We start from the raw sequence: 20,432 nt of genomic DNA, 5'->3' as shown, positions 1-20,432 counted from the left end.
AGGGAAGAGGAACAGGGGCAGAGCGGAGGGCTCAGTCTGGCGTGGGGAGCGATCGGTGCGGCGGGGAGCCCGGGAGATCGGCTGGAAGGGCTGAGAGGGATAGGATACCCCCTTAAAGGGGTTGAGAGTAGTTCCCCCTTCCCCAGTGTTGCATTCTAGTGTTGTGTTAACGTTTTGGTATCCCTAGGCTAGATCTATATATATAAGTGAAATTTGTGAATGTGTCTGTTCAGATGTTTAGCATACTTCCCGACATGCAACAAACTTGAAATTTGGCATGTGGGTAGCTTCCAGACTGTACACAATGCAAAAAATAAAAAAATAGACTTTGTATTTTGGGGAGGGGGGGGGGGCGCAATAATGCGTATATTTTGCACGGCAAGTGAGCGGTGACGTCACATCTGTGATGTCACCCGCATGCGGCAGCGTCACGCAGTGTGCCTGCTGACGTTACCCCCCTCCACCCTCCGCGTAGGCCGTGTATTAATCCAAGACAAGAATCCAAGTCCCGGGCGAAGCCGGGTAGGAAAGCTAGTGTAATAATAAAGTGTGGTGCCTCCAGATTCCTGTGTGTGCCTCGTTCGACACACTACAAATACACCACGTCTAATTTCTTGCTACATGTGGTTGTGGGAATTGTTGTTAAATTTACCGGTTAACTGAAACAATTATAATTGGCACTTGCACGGTGACAATTTAGTTACATTGGCTGTTGGGTGGTGGAAGGTCTTGTGCCAGATTAGTTGGCCATATCAATTGTGAATTATAGCACTGGCTGCCAAAACCTACAGGCTGAAGACTATGGCTACCAACTTAACACTTGAGAGCTTGTTCTGTTTGACAACTACCTCGGATTGAAGCCATATACTCCGCAGTGCTGGTTCTGTCCACGTCTACTGTTACAAGCATTAACCGAGCCCTGGAGGCAAATCAACCACCATAATGAGCAGCTTATTGCCGTTTAGCACTGCAATACACAAAATCACTAACTGTAAGGTGACAAACGTTTAGACGTTCAAATACTGGTTTACAGATATGATTTATTAAAATTACAGATTCCCTCAAAAAGATGTAAATTTTTATTTTACAATCAACTTTCCAAACATACAATTAAAAAAATCTATTACCTCAAATCCATTTGGTCCAAAATGTAAAATTAGTCCTCAACCTTCGTACTAAAGAAAATAAACACTGAATCATTCACCAGTGTGTATTGTTGAGCCATGACGTGGGCAATCTCAACCAATAAAAACAAACTTTTCCAATTACAACCGTTACCAAGCAAATAATAATACAGCAAACACTTCAACCAATGGTAAAATCATTACATTTTTATACCGCAATCAAAATAGTCCAACTGCTCTACGAGCAACCTCTGTGCACCAAGTCCCCAGTTGCAGAACAGAGACCGAGAGACCCGATGAATACATACAGGCAATACGTTTCATTGTTTCAATTGCATGGAACACTTTACACGTGCAACTCTTGGATGAATACATCAAAAGCACTCTGGCTTTAAGGCTCAAATGTAAATAATACAAAATATGTAATTGAATAACAACACAGGCTGCAATGTGATATTGTTACGTGTCAACTTCAACAGCAAGATAAACCTACAGTACAAGAAACTGCTTTATGTGCACGGAAATGTAATGTGTGCTCATGTAAGCAATGCAAGCCCGATACTAAAAATATGCAACACCAAATTTTACCTTGAAAAACTGCGACTAAAATTTAGTATGTCAACGTTTACGTTTTTCAACATATGTGTGTATATTCCATTTGTGGTGCAGTAATCTGTAAAATGCGAAGCATTATTCCATGTTGATATTCCACTACAGGGTCGAAGAGATGCCCGTTACAGTGTGGAACCCAGCAGTGCAATAACAGACCTTAGCCTGCTCTCCATTCATGGTCCAGCTGTATAAACCGCGACACTGCTCTCTTAAGATGTGCAGGCGAGAGAACAGTCTGTCAAGTAGGCCTACAATGATGAATTTGACTGAATCACACGCAAAAATAAATGTTAATATGGGTCCTTTCATGCAGCCATCGGTGACCGGAATGAGATCATCAAACTTTCTGCAAATGAGGTCCTATTGCGTACAACTAGATGTTTGGCTTTAAAAGGCAGTGCCGAGTCATTGCTTTGACATGGAGCGCACAACCGCTTGAGCTATCCCACCCACCCATGTGTTGCAGTTTTTCCAATGTGCAACCGTGCATGCCTCCACTGCTGGTCTCATGCCAGCATTTCGTGGGTTATGTATATTGCTCCAAAATAATAACGGAAGGAATTCACAAACGTCGCTCAGTTCATTTATTGCGCAGTCAACGCTTCTCCTCTTCCACCAAGATGGGTCTGCGACGGTGGCCACGAGTTCACTCCGCTGCTGACAAGCGCGTTGAGTTTCTGCGATGTGGCCGCGAGAGAGAGAGAGGTGTCGCCTTGCAAGGGATGCGCCCCCGCGTCCTTGGATTGCCATCAAAATGGAGGCACCTCTGTGTGAGTCACCGGCGGCCTTCAAGCTCAGATGTCGAGCACGCTGCCATTGCGCCGGCCCGACGGGAAGGAGCGCGCCAAGGGGACGTGGTGCTCCGCGGCGTCGCCGTTCAGCAGGCTCTGCCGATCGCTTGTGCCGCCGTTCGTCATTGAGGGCGCCCGATCGAATCGGCGCATGAACGTCGGCAGCGAACCGAGCGTCAGGTTGATGTCCTTGAATGCGTGCAGCAGGAAGATGCCCAGGATGATGGTGAGGAAGCCGCTGATAGTTCCGATGATGTCTGCTGCTGACATGTGGTACCACTCTGCGACAGGATGGAGCAGTACACAGTTACTAAAATACAAACGCGTATATAAATTACAAACCGCAAAACCTGCATTTGGATAAAGTGGATAGCCCAGATGTCTGTGCGCATGCCGTGGGGCCAATTTGTTCAAATCCAACAGCCACTGTGAAAATGTACCAACGGCACTCCGTCTGCTGTAGGATATTAATACCCTCTATGTAATTTGTAACAATAAGCACTTTTGAGCAAGCAGAAAGCACCCAGTTACTAGATTTGAGGACTTTTGTGCTTGCTCAGATTCAACACATGACCACCAAAATATATAGTAAACGTGTTATGTTCCACTGGGTTCACATCACCTTTGAATAGGATGGCGGAGCACACCATGACAGACGTGGTGAAGAACACGTAGTAGATCGGTGTCACGATGGATGTGTTGAAGATGTCAAGCGCCTTGTTGAGGTAATTGATCTGCGTCGCCACGCAAGCCACCAGGCTCATGAGCAGGATCCACGTCAGCGGCTCCTTGAACATGGGCCGCCCGCCTATGGCCTCTTTGATGGCGATGCCCAGGCCCTTGACGGAGGAGACGGAGAGCGCGCCGATCACCGAGCAGATGGAGATGTAGACCAGCACGTTGGTCTGGCCGTAACGCGGGGCCACGGCGAACACCAGCACCAGGGAGGAGATGACGACCACAGTGGCAAACACGATAAAGCCTGCAGCACGCGCACAGCAACAACAGGAGCCTGGTGGCATTCGCATCTAATCCAGCGGTTTGCAGACGTGGTGGCACCGTGGTAAAGTACATTGACTATGCGGTATATAACAAGGCTACAAATGTTCGTAAGGCTCCACTGGTGCTCGGTGATCTTACTAATGGCTGGAATGGTGCATTGAACAATAGCTTTCAAATAGCTGCAAGATACACACCTTACACTAAATTTAGGCTAGGTGCTAAATTGTCACAACTTGTGCATGCTGCATATTTGACCCCTATGCACTTACAGTAGCCGGGCGGTGGTGGCTATGCATGCAGCCGGTGATCCAGCAGTGTGGAGGCAAGGGTTGGTGGATCACCGCATACAGTGAGGGAAAAAAGTATTTGATCCCCGGCTGATTTTGTACGTTTGCCCACTGACAAAGAAATGATCAGTCTATAATTTCAATGGTAGGTTTATTTGAACAGTGAGAGACAGAATAACAACAACAAAATCCAGAAAAACGCATGTCAAAAATGTTATAAATTGATTGGCATTTTAATGAGGCAAATAAGTATTTGACCCCCTCTCAGTCAGAAAGATTTCTGGCTCCCAGGTGTCTTTTATACAGGTAACGAGTCGAGATCAGGAGCACACTCTTAAAGGGAGTGCTCCTAATCTCAGCTTTTTACCTGTATAAAAGACACCTGTTCACAGAAGAAATCAATCAATCAGATTCCAAACTCTCCACCATGGCCAAGACCGAAGAGCTCTCCAAGGATGTCAGGGACAAGATTGTAGACCTACACAAGGTTGGAATGGGCTACAAGACCATCGCCAAGCAGCTTGGTGAGAAGGTGACAACGGTTGGTGCGATTATTCGCAAATGGAAGAAACACAAAAGAACTGTCAATCTCCCTCGGCCTGGGGCTCCATGCAAGATCTCACCTCGTGGAGTTGCAATGATCATGAGAACGGTGAGGAATCAGCCCAGAACTACACGGGAGGATCTTGTCAATGATCTCAAGGCAGCTGGGACCATAGTCACCAAGAAAACAGTTGGTAACACACTACGCCTTGAAGGACTGAAATCCTGCAGCGCCCGCAAGGTCCCCCTGCTCAAGAAAGCACATATACATGCCCGACTGAAGTTTGCCAATGAACATCTGAATGATTCAGAAGACAACTGGGTGAAAGTGTTGTGGTCAAATGAGACCAAAATGGAGCTCTTTGGCATCAACTCAACTCGCCGTGTTTGGAGGAGGAATGCTGCCTATGACCCCAAGAACACCATCCCCACCGCCAAACATTGAGGTGGAAACATTATGCTTTGGGGGTGTTTTTCTGCTAAGGGGACAGGACAACTTCACTGCATCAAAGGGACGATGGACGGGACCATGTACCGTCAAATCTTGGGTGAGAACTCCTTCCCTCAGCCAGGGCATTGAAAATGGGTCGTGGATGGGTATTCCAGCATGACAATGACCCAAAATACACGGCCAAGGCAACAAAGGAGTGGCTCAAGAAGAAGCACATTAAGGTCCTGGAGTGGCCTAGCCAGTCTCCAGATCTTAATCCCATAGAAAATCTGTGGAGGGAGCTGAAGGTTTGAGTTGCCAAACGTCAGCCTCGAAACCTTAATGACTTGGAGAAGATCTGCAAAGAGGAGTGGGACAAAATCCCTCCTGAGATGTGTGCAAACCTGGTGGCCAACTACAAGAAACGTCTGACCTGTGATTGACAACAAGGGTTTTGCCACCAAGTACTAAGTCATGTTTTTCAGAGGGGTCAAATACTTATTTCCCTCATTAAAATGCAAATCAATTTATAACATTTTTGACATGCGTTTTTCTGGATTTTGTTGTTGTTATTCTGTCTCTCACTGTTCAAATAAACCTACCATTACAATTACAGACTGATCATTTCTTTGTCAGTGGGAAAACATACAAAATCAGCAGGGGATCAAATACTTTTTTCCCTCACTGTAAGTGTTGTGAAACTCCCCGTGGGAGGCGAGGAGGTGCTATACCCTGGCTTGCCAGAAGGCAGTAACCAGCAAGCGCCATCTGTTTCCATCCGTGCGAGGATAGAGCGTTTCCCCCTCGCGTGCCTGGGTTTTCTCCGGGTGCTCCGGTTTCCTCCGAATTGTATATGAAAAATCAGTAGTCTGAAAACATCTTAAAATTAAAACCCAATACAGAACCATCCTGACAAAAAGTCCTGTGACTCAGCGTGTCTCTCCTGGATAGATAAGTAATTTTTATAAGGTTTAATTTTTAAAAATACACAGGTCCTCTAGGCATGTCAATGCTTACAACTCATTAATAAACTGTAATGATTTAATTGAAACCAGCAGGCCACCCTGATTAATACTGTGGGTGTATTAACTCTAAAATATGTGTCGTCTGCTTCCAAGTGAACCTTAAACGAATCTGTGACGTCATTCAAAGAAGAATAGACCATTGGGTGCTAGTGTCATGGTCCAAATTTGCCAAATTTGAAAAGTTACACTGCAAAGCTACTTTAATCTTGATTTGAAGCTTTTGTGACTGCAGGAATCCATACTCTTTGGTTCTTTCGGTAAAGTCACGTAGATAGAAAATGAATAGATCACGACGTTTTCTATCTACGTGACTTTACCGAAAGAACCAAAGAGTATGGATTCACGAAAGCTTCAAATCAAGACTGAACCGCCTCTACGGGGAGGGTTTCCATACAACTGTTAGATCTTAACAGACTGCGAGACAAGAAGGCTCACCTGATCGAGTCGCTCACCTTTCTCAAGAGATGCCGCGACACCAAGGTAATACCGATCGCCTTTACACTCGCATCTGCTGGTGTCACTTCTCCTAATGCTAAACGGATCTTGTTCAGGGCTAGCCTAGCCCTAATCTCAGAGAGAATAACACTGCTCCGATTTGAGCTTGATAAATTAGACAAGAACTTTTTACAATCTCACTTAGCATTGACAGAAAAAATTTCCACATCTGATTGGGACCATGTAGATAACATGATAGTTTCTTCTGCCACTTCAATGTCAACCAAATGTAAAGTTAACCTGATTGCTAAATTCAACCTCCTGTCTAAGAATAAGCCAGATCCACTTTAATAAGTTAGATGTTAACAAGATTGCTATTAGAGTAACAGCCCAATTTCCGACAGCCTAAAATCGGTACTAGTGTAGTAGGTTACTGGAGACTTGGACGGCGTAGTTGGAGGCACACTTATTTATTAAGTACAGAACAGACCGAGATGTACAACACTGGAAGGGGTATCGGCCCCTTCACCCTGTCTAACTGGGAGGTCAACACTGAATGTCACAGCTAGCCTACTCCTAGGTCCTCCACTACCGAGCTAGGGGAGGCTAGCTAACCCAGCCCTGGTTAAGCTGGGATTACGGCACCCTGAGTCCCCAGACCGGCTCTGACAAGAGCATCGGCACTGGGCTCTCGGGGCCACGCCACTGGCTCGCCCTGGTCGCTGCTGAGAAGGACAGCGATCCAGGGGAGTCCCAGGGCCTATCTAGCAGATCTTCTTTCTTCACTGGTTAAAGCTGAACACTGAACCCCGAGCCCTCCGGCTCACCGCCTTATATATCCACTCCCCCACTGAGGGGTGGGGCCGTGGGGGATCCCAGCTCCGTGTCAGCCCCCCAGGCTGAACGGCGCGGACGTCGATGTAAGCACCTCTCGGCGTACGGGCATAACCACGCCCAGTGTGTTTGTTAAGCCCTCTGTAACACCTCTACACTAGATAAAGGGTTGCATTTCGCAGTCACCCCTAAACACATCCCAGTGGATGATATCATTGCCCATGTCGATGTAGCCCTCGAAGGTTTAGGATACATCCCGGCTGACGCAGCAATATCTGAAATCGCTGCTATCCTCAAAAACGCTAAGAAACCCATTACGAGCGTTTTGAACTTGCTCAATTAAAAAAAGAGATGATATTGTAATCCTCTCAGCCGACAAGGGCAATGCCACTGTCATCATGGACAAAACTAAATACAACAAAATTCAGGACATTAAGGATGGGAAAGATCCAACCAACCATCTGGTTACGAAAACCAACAATATCATCATTAACTCGACTTCTCTGATCGAACCTACAAAGCTGCTCTATCTCTAAAACCTTCTGCTGCTAGACCACCCAGATTTTATGGCCTTCCAAAAATCCATAAAGAAGGTACCCCGCTCCATCCTATCATCTCCACGATTAACTCACCCACCTACAAACTGGCCCGATTTGTCTGAGACCCTGCTTCCATTCACTGGCAAGACCACATCAGCTGTACTTAAATCAGCTCACTTGGTTTCTCTAATCAAAGACATCTCACTGTCTCCAGATTATTTGCTTGTCAGTTTCGATGTAGTCTCTCTGTTCACCAAGATACCTGTGCCTGACACCATTGCAATCATTGAAGACTAAGTCCAACAGGGACTGAATTCTCATGTGCCAACTTTTGTGAGGCACTGCCTTACCAACACTTACTTCACCTGGAATGGTACATTCTACAAACAAGATGAAGGTACCCCAATGGGTTTCTCCCTTATCGTCAGTGGTAGCGAATGTTTTCATGGAGAAATTTGAGACAGATGCCATTCAGACAACCACCCTACATCCTTCCTTGTGGAAGAGATACGTAGATGACACGTTCGTCATCTGGCCACATGGCCTGCCAGCACCTAACCAATTCTTCAACCACATCAATCCCCTACATCCAGCCATCAAATTCACCATGGAAGTGGAAAAGGATGGCAAGTTACCATTCCTAGATGTTATGATCGAGAAGAGACCTGATGGCTCGTTGGGACACGCTGTCTACAGGAAAGCCACCCACACGGATGCCTATCTAAAGCCTGACTCCCACCACCATCCAGCCCAGAAGAATTACCTCATCAAAACACTACACCATAAGGCCCCATTGCATCTCCGACCAGCACCACCTAGCCAGCGAGCTGGAGCACGTACACCAAGCCCTCAAGATGAATGGATATTCAGACCACACAATCTGCAAAGCTGCCTCCCCAGCCATGGGGAGACAACCATCTGAGGACCCAATCAAAACCATCACCTTGCCATACATAGCAGGGGTTACAAAAAAGACTTCCAAAATCTTGTACAAACACAAGATCCAGGTTCGTTTCAACACAGTACACAAAATCTGTGATTTGATCCCATCTGTGAAGGATGTGATTCCTGACATGCAATACCCTGGTGTCTACAAACTAAGCTGTGGCTGCGGCAGCAGTTACATTGGGGAAACAAAACAACAAGTCTCGGACCGTGTTCGTGAACACAAGGCGGATCTGAAACACGGTAGGACCAATACCTCTGCCATTGCTGATCATTGTTTTAACGCTGTGGACTCACACGAAATAGATTTTTCCAAGACGAAGGTACTCTGCAAACCCACCGGCTATCATCAGAGATTTGTTCATGAAGCCATCCAGATATATAAACACAGACACAACTTCAACCGAGAAGATGGGCAAAACTGAGCAATCATTGGAAGGACGTTATTATCCAAGTAAAGTCTTAACTGACTGTGATGTTTCCATCCTACCTGCCGATGTCAGCAGTTATTTCCGACTCTCTGAGTACATCACCAGGTTACATATCTTTACATTAACAGGCTAAGTGTCTCACTAACACAGCTACCGTTGCCCCTTTCCCTCGATGTGGCAGGAGCTCTCATTTTTTAACAGACTATAACCGGCTGTGATGTTTCTGTGTATGTCTCTCTCTGTGTCTCTCTGTGTGTGTCTGTGTCTCTCTGTGTGTGTCTCTCTGTGTGTGTGTGTCTCTCTGTGTGTGTCTCTCTCTGTGCGTCTCTGTGTGTCTCTGTGTGTGTCTCTCTGTGTGTGTGTCTCTCTGTGTGTTTCTCTGTGTGTTTCTCTGTGTGTGTGTCTCTCTGTGTGTGTCTGTGTGTGTCTCTCTGTGGTTGTCTCTCTGTGTGTGTCTCTCTGTGTGTGTCTCTCTGTGTGTGTGTCTCTCTGTGTGTCTGTCTCTGTGTGTGTGTCTCTGTGTGTGTGTGTGTGTGTCTCTGTGTGTCTCTCTGTGTGGGGGTTGTCTCACTGTGTGTGTCTCTCTGTGTGTGTCTCTCTGTGTGTGTGTGTGTCTGTGTGTGTGTGTGTCTCTGTGTGTGTGTGTCTCTGTGTGTGTGTGTCTCTCTGTGTGAGGGTTGTCTCACTGTGTGTGTCTCTCTCTGTTTGTGTGTTTCTTTGTGTGTGTCTCTCTGTGGTTGTCTCTCTCTGTGTGTGTCTCTGTGTGTGTCTCTGTGTGTGTCTCTGTGTGTGTGTCTCTGTGTGTGTGTGTGTCTCTCTGTGTGTGTGTGTCTATCTGTGTGGGGGTTGTCTCTCTGTGTGGGGGTTGTCTCTCTGTGTGGGGGTTGTCTCTCTGTGTGTGTCTCTCTCTGTTTGTGTGTCTCTCTGTGGTTGTCTCTCTGTGTGTGTGTCTCTCTGTTTGTGTGTCTCTCTGTTTGTGTGTCTCTCTGTTTGTGTGTCTCTCTCTGTGGTTGTCTCTCTGTGTGTGTCTCTGTGTGTGTGTCTCTGTGTGTGTGTCTCTCTGTTTGTGTGTCTCTCTGTGTGTGTCTCTGTGTGTGTCTCTCTTTGTGGGTGTCTCTCTGTGTTTGTCTCTGTGTGTGTGTGTCTCTGTGTGTGTGTCTCTGTGTGTGTGTGTCTCTCTGTGTGTCTCTCTCTGTGTGTGTCTCTCTGTGGTTGTCTCTCTGTGTGTCTCTCTGTGTGTCTCTCTGTGTGTCGCTCTCCGTGTGTGTGTCTCTGTGTGTGTGTGTGTGTGTCTCTCTCTGTGCGTCTCTCTGTGTCTCTCTCTGTGTGTCTCTCTCTGTGGTTATCTCTCTGTGTGTGTCTCTGTGTGTGTCTCTCTCTGTGTGGGAGTTGTCTCTCTGTGTGTGTCTCTCTCTCTCTCTCTCTCTGTGTGTCTCTCTGTGTGTGTCTCTCTCTCTGTGTGTGTCTCTCTGTGTGTGTCTCTCTCTGTGGTTGTCTCTCTGTGTGTGTCTCTCTCTGTTTGTCTCTCTGTGTGGGGGTTGTCTCTCTGTGTGTGTCTCTCTCTGTGTGTGTCTCTCTCTCTGTGTCTCTCTCTCTCTCTGTGTGTCTCTCTCTGTGTGTGTCTCTCTCTGTGGTTGTCTCTCTCTGTGGTTGTCTCTCTCTGTGGTTGTCTCTCTCTGTGCGTCTCTCTCTCTCTGTGTGTCTCTCTGTGTGGGGGTTGTCTCTCTGTGTGTGTCTCTCTGTGGTGTGTCTCTGTGTGTCTCCGTATGTCTCCCTCTGTGTGGGTCTCGCTCGCTATGTGTGTCTCTCTGGATGTGTGTGTCTCTCTGTGTGTGTCTCTCTGGGTGTGTGTCTCTGTCTCTCTGGGTGTGTGTCTCTCTCTGTGTCTCTGTGTGTGTCTCTCTCTGTCTGGCAAAAACAACCCCCTACCTCCTCGTGATGCTGGATGGGCAATGCTGCCGTGGACAGTGCGGTGGGGGGGAGGGCCAATTCCGATTGGTCTTTCCTCTCAGGGCATTGGTAACCATCACAGTGGCCAAATGGGGGCTCTGGACGGGTGTGAGGGGCTGGTAACCCCTCCACCTTCAATAAATTACCACAAAAACCAAGTACAAAATATCTCATTAACAAGCTTGTGCCGGAGGCCCTGGGGGACAGGCGTCTATGACGTCTCCTGGCCAAACAATATTTAATCTTTACCCTCGGGGCTCCTCCAGAAACAACAAAAAGCCACTACGGATGGCCACGTGGAATGTTCGAACGCTCACTGCCGAGGAGATGCTGCCACTCCTCTGTCAGGAGCTGGACCGGTACCGCCTGGATCTGTGGCATTCAGGAGGTCCGGTGGACCGGCTTTGGCTTCTGCCACCATGAGGGGTGGACAGGCCTCTACTCGGGGCAGGAGACTACCAAACAACAGGGAGTGGCTCTTCTTCTGAACAAAATAATGAAGGGGAGACGTTGGAGCATGGCGGTGAGGTGTGGGAAGCTGTAAGCCCCAGGCTACTTTGGGCTCGCCTTCCCATCAACCGGAGTGGTGGTCGTGGTTACTTATTTCGGTTACTTATGCCCCCACCGAAGACGAACATCCATGGAGGGAATGCAGGCAAAGACAATGAGTCAGTTGCCTTCTATGACCTCGTGTCACAGGTGCTGGCTAAAGTGGCCCCTCGGGATAGTCATCTTGTTGAGTGACTGCAATGCCCGAGTTGGTCATGATGCTGACACCTGGTCTGGAGTGATTGGAAGGCATGGGCCAGATCAGCTCAATAACAACGGTAGGAGGCTGCTAGATTTTTGTGCAGCCCATGGGCTTGTAATTACCAACACGCTGTTCCGGCATCAGCGCATCCACACAACATCTGCTGGACTACATAGTGACGGAACAGTGAATGCAGGCCTATGTCCTTGACACCAGGACCTACCGTGGAGCTGATCTGCCCTCTGACCATCGACTTGTCATCTGTAAGATGCACCTGCCATTCTTTCACTCTGGTGGTGGTGGCCTGGTCTCAGCTAGCTGATGAAAGTTGCAAGCGGGAATTTCATCATCACTTGCGGCTGGGGTTGGCATCGTCCCTCACTCCTCCAGATGTCGAGGGTAAATGGGCGAAGTTTAGGACTTTGACTCAGGCAGCTGTAATCGCAGCTTTGGGTACGTGTTCCAGACCTCCCCAGAGACCCTGGCTGACAGAGGAGGTGTTCAGGATGGTTGAGAAAAAGCGACAGGCCCACTCTTACCGTCTACAGCATCCCACATCAGAGAATGAGAAGGCTTACCACAGCCTTCGCTCGGAGGTTCGGAGAGCCGTGAGGCACTGCAAGGATGGGTGGTGGTCGTGGGTTGCTGAGGAGATGGAGTTTGCCTCAATGGCCCGCGATCACAAATTCCTATTTAACTCCATCAAAAGAGTAACCTGCAGCGCAACACCAATTACCATCATTTGGGGAAAAAATGGTGATCCAATCTCCGACCCCCAGGAACAGGTTTGCAGGTTTGCAGATTTTCTGAGCATTTCTGTGAAGTCCTGGGGGAGGGTAAATCCCTCGACATGAAAAACATTGTGGGACAAAGTGGGGATGACCCTGTTGAGGCTGCGGTGTCTCAAATATTGGGGGAAAAAAGTAACCCCCTGTGAGTGTCTGGCTGAGGTGCCATCTGTTGAGGAAGCACTAAAGGCGATCCAGAGTCTGAGACCAGGAAAGGCACTGGGCAGAGATGATCTCCCAAGCGAAATGCTGAGGGAAGGTGGCGTTTGTGCACAGACTGCCCTACATGACATCATAACAGTCTGGACCACTGGACGGGTTCTGCAGGATTGGAAGGAATCCCTTGTGGTCCCCCTCTTTAAGAAGGGGGACCGCATAGACTGTAACAACTACAGGGGCATCTCACTCCTCAGTGTGCCGGGAAAAGTCGTGGCAAGGATTATTCAACATCGCCTTGCCAGGCACGCTGAGGAGAGGCTTGCGGAGCCTCAATGTGGTTTCAAGAAAGGGCAGTCCTGCACAGATGCCATATTTTCTGTCCGTTTGCTACAGCAGAGGTGTAGGGAATTCCAACAAGACCTACATCTCTGCTTTATTGACCTGGTCAAGGCCTATGATACCATCAGTAGGCCTGGGCTCTGCGTTGTTCTTCGTGCTTTCGGAGTCCCTAACCCTCTGCTCACGATCATTAAAGACCTTCATGATGGTGAGCGTGCCCGGGTAAAACTACGTGGCCGGGAGTCAGAGCCTTTCCCTGTTCACCTTGGGGTGCGACAGGGATATCCTCTGGCTCCCACATTATTTTACATCTTTTTCGACCACGTAGTTCGTGAAGCCTTTGATGGCTGTACCAGAGGAATTTCCATCTGGTACAGATACAATGAGAGGCTGATCGATGCCCGGGTGCGGTCAAGGGATGGCTCCCTATTGGTCAACCAAGTTATGTATGCCGATGATCTGGTAATTGCCGCTCACTCAGAGGAGGAGTTGGAGGCGCTGCTGCTGAAACTGGAGCGTGCCACTAAGAGGTGGGGCCTTACCATCAGCCCCACCAAAACTAAGCACCTGTCTGGGTATTTTGCACCATCGGGCAACCCACCCCCACAACTCCCAATCGGTGATGGGGCACTTGTGGAGAGAGTGGAGAGTCTCCCATACCTGGGCAGTATGCTCATGACCAGCTCCAGTTTGACAGCAGAGGTCTCACTCAAAATCAGTCCAGCAGCATTATCTTTTCATCGGTTGCGTAACACTGTGTAGGAGCTACCTGGTCTGTCGCTCCGTACGAAGCTTCAAGTCTTCTCCGCCACGGTCATTCCCTCCCTTCGCTACGCTTGCGAAACATGGACGCCCCTAATGGAGCATCTTCGCCGATTGGAAACATTTAGGCTGGCTTGCCTACGATCCATCCTGGGTTTAACCAGGCTGGATTGTGTGAGCAGCTCACAAATCCTTGAAAGCTCTGGGCAAAGCCCCATCAGTGAGCTCCTCCGGCAGGCAAGGCTGCGTTGGCTGGGTTATATAGCCCGCATGCCTAAACAGCTTTTGTTCGGCTAGAGGGGGCTAAACGGGCGTGGCATGGGCTTGAGAAGAGATGGAGTGATGTGGTACAAGAGGATGTGGAGCTGAGTGGACTTGCCGATGACTGGTACCAGCAGTGTCAAGATCGGCCTCTGTGGAGGAGGCTCGTGAAAAACGCTGCTGGGCAGTTGGAGGCAGTCGCCCTCCAACAACAACGGAGGGCGGAGGAGCGACACTCACAACAACGAGCGGAGCGCCGGGTGGCTAAAGCACAACAAGTTGGTACAGTAGGGGGCACAGTTGACCCGTGGCACCTGGGTCTGCCCCGTGACCTCCTGCCAGCGGGCGTTCGACACTTCACGTGGCCTCAAGGTGCACATAGCCTGGCACAAGCGTCGTGGTGACGTCACCGCCACTTAGTGGCGAATGGCGGTTGTTGTTGTGTCTCTCTCTATGTGCGTGTGTCTCTATATGTGTGTCTCTCTCTCTGTGGTTGTCTCTCTGTGTGTCTCTGTGTGCGTCTCTGTGTGCATCTATGTGTGCGTCTCTCTCTATGTGGATGTCTCTCTCTGTGGGTTGTCCCTCTGTGTGTGTGTCTCTCTCTCCATGTGTGTCTCTCTCTCCATTTGTGTCTCTCTCGTTGACATGCTGGTCTCTCCTCGTAGTTGCTCTTGCATTGGCACAGCCCCCGGTTGCTGGAGCGGTCTCACATTGACATGCTAATCTCTTACATTTACATGAAAATTCCATCTCTAGCTCCACCCACTTACCCTTGGGTTGAGCCCACCTCAAGCCTATATAACCTCTTGTTGCAGCAGCTCTTTCTCCTGCCTCAGCAGTTCTCCGGCTACGTTTGTTTCACCTGATGACGATTGCTTGTGTTGCGATCGAAACGTCGTGATCTATTAATTTTCTATCTACGTGACTTTACCGAAAGAACCAAAAAGCTACTTTCGTTGGAAACACATAGCTGTCTACTGTTAAAACGAGCAGGAACTCCTGAAAAGAGTCTTCGGACTCAGTGAGGCTTTCCCAAGTAAACAATTGTAATTCAAACCTATCTCAGAGTGAATCTGGACCGTACGCTAAACTTCCAAGACCACTTGAAAAAGGTAGCTGCCAAGACCAAAACAAGGATCAACCTGGTTCAGAAACTGGAAAACACGAGCTGAGGTGCCACAGCACCCAGTGATATGGACATCACCGGTGGCCCTTGTGCACTCTATAGCCAAGTACTGTGCACCAATATCGACCAGAAGTTGTCACACCCGACTTGTTGATGTCCATTTGAACACTGCAATGCGGTATATCACTAGAACCCTCAAGTCGACCCCAACAACCTGGCTGCCCGTGCTGTCACCACATCTCTTCCCCACTCATCCGCCGCAACGCTGCAACTCTCTGGGAAGTCCTGCGAATCGAGGAGAACAGTCGTCTTCCCATTCATCAGGACCTCAATAACATCCCTCGCCATCGCTTAAAGTCACACTCAATGGAGTTCAAAAGAAGCGCAAACAAACATCTCGTGAAAGACTCAACACAGAAGATCCCTCGGTTCGATCTGCCGTGAAGCTCGTGATCCGCCCTAAACCACATCCAGCGCACAAACCCTGGCAGCAGATGCGGACACCTGATGCACACATGGAAAATTAAAAACTCTCCAGTGTGCGACTGTGGTCATCCAGAACAGAACATACAACATATACCGATGCAAAGCCCGGTTAACAAATACGAAGGAGACAGCACAGCGATATACTCCAGTGATCCTGACGTGGTTATCTGGCTTGACCACCTGAATGTTCTGCATCTACATCAGCAGCCATACGAAAGAAGAAGAATAATGTTTTATGGCAAAATTTGTGCTCGTTTGCAGTGGTATGTGCCAGCATGCCACACTGGCACTTCTTAGAACACCACATACGTACGCTGGTACTCTTCAGAATGGTTCCTATTGCTAAGCGACAATGTTTCCGTAGAGGGGAAGCAGCAACAAGCATCAGCAAAAGGCTTTAATGCTAGCATTCCTACATTCCCATTTCAGCCACTGCCAATACATGTATGATGTGTCCCTATCAACAGCTGTTGCTAGGGCTTCAAAAGCTGTCAGGTCAGCCTCTGTGTCAGCCACAGCTGAGTCAGCACTCACCGGGGTCCTGCAGCTTCACAGCCATCACCTCCAGAGACTCCACCTCTTCCTCCTGCGGAGCGTGGATCACCATGACAGTGGAGCCCAACAGGCACAGCATGCAGCCCAGCTTTCCATGTAGGTTCAGCTTCTCATTCAGGTAGTACGACGACAGCACTGCACTGTGGGGTGCACGGAGACACGCAGCGACACGGCTACACATAACCACTGCACCGACATAAAACCACCAGGGAACACCAGTAACCTACCATGGATAAAGCTGCCAAACGTCCCGGTTGGACGGGACAGTCCTGGTTTAAGAAATGTGGAAGTTCGGAACAGAAAATGGTGCGACCGTGTTGGAGGTGCAATCCGTAAAAGGAGTTCGCGATACGTGGGACAATTGTGCAGAATGCCGGAGGGCAGGTGACCGAGACAGGTGTGGAGTGGTACCTGGAAGTTGGTAGTCAAAGGGAAGACCTACAGCAAGATTGTGGGATACTGTAAGAGCAGACCTTGAAGATCAGGTGTCAACATTGCAATAACTACAGATTCTTTCAGAAGTGATGTAGTGGATTTTTTAAATAATTGGCGATGGCTGTGAAAAAAAAAAAGTTGACTTTGTGGCAATTCAAATTCTCTGAGAGTTGATTGCACTTCATAACATTCATGGGCTCAGCAGCTGGGATCTTGCTCTGTTTGACCAGGTGCACACTCACCTGACAAGGACACTCAGGGCACCTAGCGGAGTGACCAGCGTGGCCGGAGCAAATGCATAGGCAGCGAAGTTCGCACCCTCGCCAGCTCCCACTGCGCAACGACACGAAAGCAACATTCACAGAGGGGGCGTGGCGGTGAAGGGATACGCGTTGATGGTTAGCGTCTGCAAGTACATTGGGATTTTTCTAAATATGTTCATGGCAGATTCAATGAATGCACGTGCTTCCTGTCATTTCTGCAATTTGAATTAATATTTACAATTTACTTATGTATCCAGGAAAGCCAGACTAAGTCCACGGACTCTTTTCAGAAGGGTACTGCATTTGTTGTTTATGTTAATATATTTTGAGCCAGTTATTGATGAGTTGTGTTTATTATACAAGTTGGATGAAACTGGAGCATCCAAAGAAATCCCACGCCTTGCGCTCAGGGGCAACACTGAGATGGGAAGAAATGGAGATTAGTTCACTTGCAATACACCTTCTCCTGGTGAGCAAGGGTATGGCACCCCCTCGACGCCCACGGGAAAGGAGCATCACAACATCTGTGTAATCCACCAATCCTTGCCTGCATATCACAGGCCACCTGCAGTGACCGCTGCCTGGACAATTAAGCGTGGGCCATGATTAACAACCTCAAAGAAGCGAAAATAAATGTTTTGTATGTTCATACACCCTGCACTTTCACGAGTTATTTTATGCATTTATTTCCACGTGTGGGATACACAAGGACAACTTACTGGAGAGAAGTCCAGCCCACCAAAGCCATTCCTTGAGGTAGGCATGCCCACCCTGCCCTGAAAAAAACGATGCAACGCACGGGATTACAAATTCTGGGCTGAAACTAAACGTGTTTACGTATTAAGCTTTTTCATATGAAATGCTTTCTATTTTCACAATTAACAAGCATGGTTTGCATTTAAAGAGCACTTACATGTGAATGCACCTCAGAGTGTAGTACACAGAACAAGGAACACAACACGACAGAACACGGGAACAATGGCAAAACGTAAAAATAAAAACCTTATAGTAAAGTAGGGAAGGCCATGACAACCATCAGAAGCATAATACGGCCACCGAGACCAGGGTCCCAGGTCAGTCATGGCGTTAGTGTCAGTGGTTATGGGTAGCAATAATAATAGGTAGTCACGAGTGATCACAAGGCTGGCGTTTGTCGTCACATGGAGTCGCATGTAGTCACGTGGCTTTCGTTGGTGGTCAGGGGTAAGTGTGGGGCCAGGAGGCAGATGCCGTGGCTGAGGAGACACTACCTGCCCTCGTTGACCCTGTTTTCGCCAGCTTCAGAAGACCCTTCTTCTTAAGGATGTAGCTGCCCCCGATGAAGAGGCTGGAGCTGATGGCCAGGCCCAAGCCTACGTAGAAGCCGTACTTGTCCTTGCCTCCTTCCATGCTGCCGCCCCTCTGGCTGCCCAGAGTGCACTGCTACCTTCACAGCCTTGTCACTGGCTCATGTGGGATTCTGGCTGCACAGGATCATGCAAGCATAATGTTTCTAATTAGTTAGCACCTCACCAGCACAGGGGGCGGGCAGAGTCTAGAACCCTGACGCTCTCTAGAGGTGGCATGATTACGCGACGACAAGTGGCACAGAGTTGGCAAACATTTTCAGGGCAAGGCGTCACTGATAACAAGACTGTTCCTCAGAGCCATGTTATTACAGTGACCAAATAATTGAAATATACGACTACCATATTAGTTAGGATGCAAATTAATTAGTTATTTTTCTCCCAAACAACATCTCATTGAGATGACCTATTTTTAAACTGAGACCTGAGAACCCCACAACCAAGCAGAAAACTGGCAATCAAAAACTTTACTTTATACAACAGATCCATATGTCACCGTGAGCAAAGCCACTTATGCCACAACACCTCGCCAATGGTCCATACCGTCCGCCAGCACCCGCAGATGCTGCATAGTCGACACGCAGCAATCGCCAATCACCAATATCTGCCCTGACTGCCTCGTGCCATCTTCTCTTAGGTTTGATATTGTGAATTTTAATGTGTTAATTTTCAAAAGGAAACACTGCAGAAACTAGTCCGTAAACTGTAACCTGTCTGTAAAACAGCATCAGCCTGTGAACACCGTTTTTGTGTGGTGAGGTCAACATTCAAATTGCTTTTGCAATTCTCTTGCCAGGTGTTGACAATGACACCGATAATTCCGATACTTATGTGAGAGGCAACTATTACATTGTGCAGCCATTGATGCTATATTTAAAACAAAAAACTGTTTTTGCATTACTTTCATTGGAGGACCCATATTGCACTTTGGCTACATTTATGACTGCAGTTTACACGGCTCTGAGCTTGGCAACGTCTGTTAATCATACATCGCCCCGTGTGAATGGCCGCACTGTGCGTACCTGGCATTACAAAACACACAGGACTCTGAGAAATGCTCTCAGATATCGAGCTATGAAAACCTACATCAACACAGGACTCTATTCTTCCATTATAAGTATTGTGTACACTCATTGCACTACACTTTTTCGTCCAAGTTATTCTGAGATTTAATTTATCTTTCCAAAACATTCCACTAATGCTGAGCCATCGTCATGCTTGACACCCCATCAGTGGCACACAATCCACACTGGGCCACTCTAGTAGTTGACACCCATCAGTGACACAACACACACCCATCAGTGACACACCCATCAGTGACATACCCCACACACACCCATCAGGGACACACACCACACACCCATCAGTGACACACACTACACACACCCATCAGTGACACACACCACACACCCATCAGTGACACACACCACACACCCATCAGGGACACACACCACACACACCCATCAGTGACACACCACACACACCCATCAGCGACACACACCACACCCCCATCAGTGACACACACCACACACCCATCAGTGACACACACCCATCAGGGACACACACCACACACACCCATCAGTGACACACACCACACCCCCATCAGTGACACACACCACACCCCCATCAGTGACACACACCACACACACCCATCAGTGACACACACCACACCCCCATCAGTGACACACACCACACACCCATCAGTGACACACACCCATCAGGGACACACACCACACCCCCATCAGTGACACACACCACACACCCATCAGTGACACACACCCATCAGTGACACACACCACACACACCCATCAGTGACACACACCACACCCCCATCAGTGACACACACCCATCAGTGACACACACCACACCCCCATCAGTGACACACACCACACACCCATCAGTGACACACACCCATCAGTGACACACACCACACCCCCATCAGTGACACACACCACACACCCATCAGTGACACACACCCATCAGTGACACACACCACACACCCATCAGTGACACACACCACACCCCCATCAGTGACACACACCACACACCCATCAGTGACACACACAACACACCCATCAGTGACACACTAAACACACCCATCAGTGACACACACACCACACACCCATTAGTGACACACACACCACACACCCATCAGTGACACACACCACACACCCATCAGTGACACACACCACACACACCCATCAGTGACACAC

General features: G+C 48.5%; 1 protein-coding gene across 1 annotated transcript; it reads right to left on the bottom strand.

Annotated features, from left to right (window-relative positions):
- Positions 1 to 1,022: 1,022 nt before the first annotated feature.
- On the bottom strand, positions 1,023 to 19,515 carry LOC133349872 (magnesium transporter NIPA2-like). Its single transcript, XM_061563683.1, has 6 exons — positions 18,124 to 19,515; positions 17,593 to 17,649; positions 16,853 to 16,943; positions 16,155 to 16,315; positions 3,150 to 3,509; positions 1,023 to 2,808 (listed from the first exon to the last, which is right to left on the bottom strand). Exons 1-6 carry the CDS (start codon positions 18,260 to 18,262, stop codon positions 2,531 to 2,533), a joined length of 1,086 nt encoding a protein of 361 aa, XP_061419667.1. The 5' UTR covers positions 18,263 to 19,515; the 3' UTR covers positions 1,023 to 2,530.
- Between the last annotated feature and the right edge of the window lie 917 nt (positions 19,516 to 20,432).

Source organism: Lethenteron reissneri, chromosome 32 (assembly GCF_015708825.2).
Source record: "Lethenteron reissneri isolate LAM-NWPU_2019-01 chromosome 32, ASM1570882v1, whole genome shotgun sequence".
NCBI classification, from domain to species: domain Eukaryota; kingdom Metazoa; phylum Chordata; class Hyperoartia; order Petromyzontiformes; family Petromyzontidae; genus Lethenteron; species Lethenteron reissneri.
Note: the sequence above shows the minus strand (reverse complement) of the source record. Positions and strands in the feature narration are given on the sequence as shown.

Coding starts and splice junctions, on each gene's coding strand:
- LOC133349872 (XM_061563683.1), bottom strand. CDS start 18,262: ATGGAAGGAGGCAAGGACAAGTACGGCTTCTACGTAGGCTTGGGCCTG. Junction 16,944..17,592: donor GTGGGCTGGACTTCTCTCCA/GTAAGTTGTCCT, acceptor GTCGTTGCGCAG/TGGGAGCTGGCGAGGGTGCG. Junction 3,510..16,154: donor TGTGAAGCTGCAGGACCCCG/GTGAGTGCTGAC, acceptor CGCGTGCTGCAG/GCTTTATCGTGTTTGCCACT.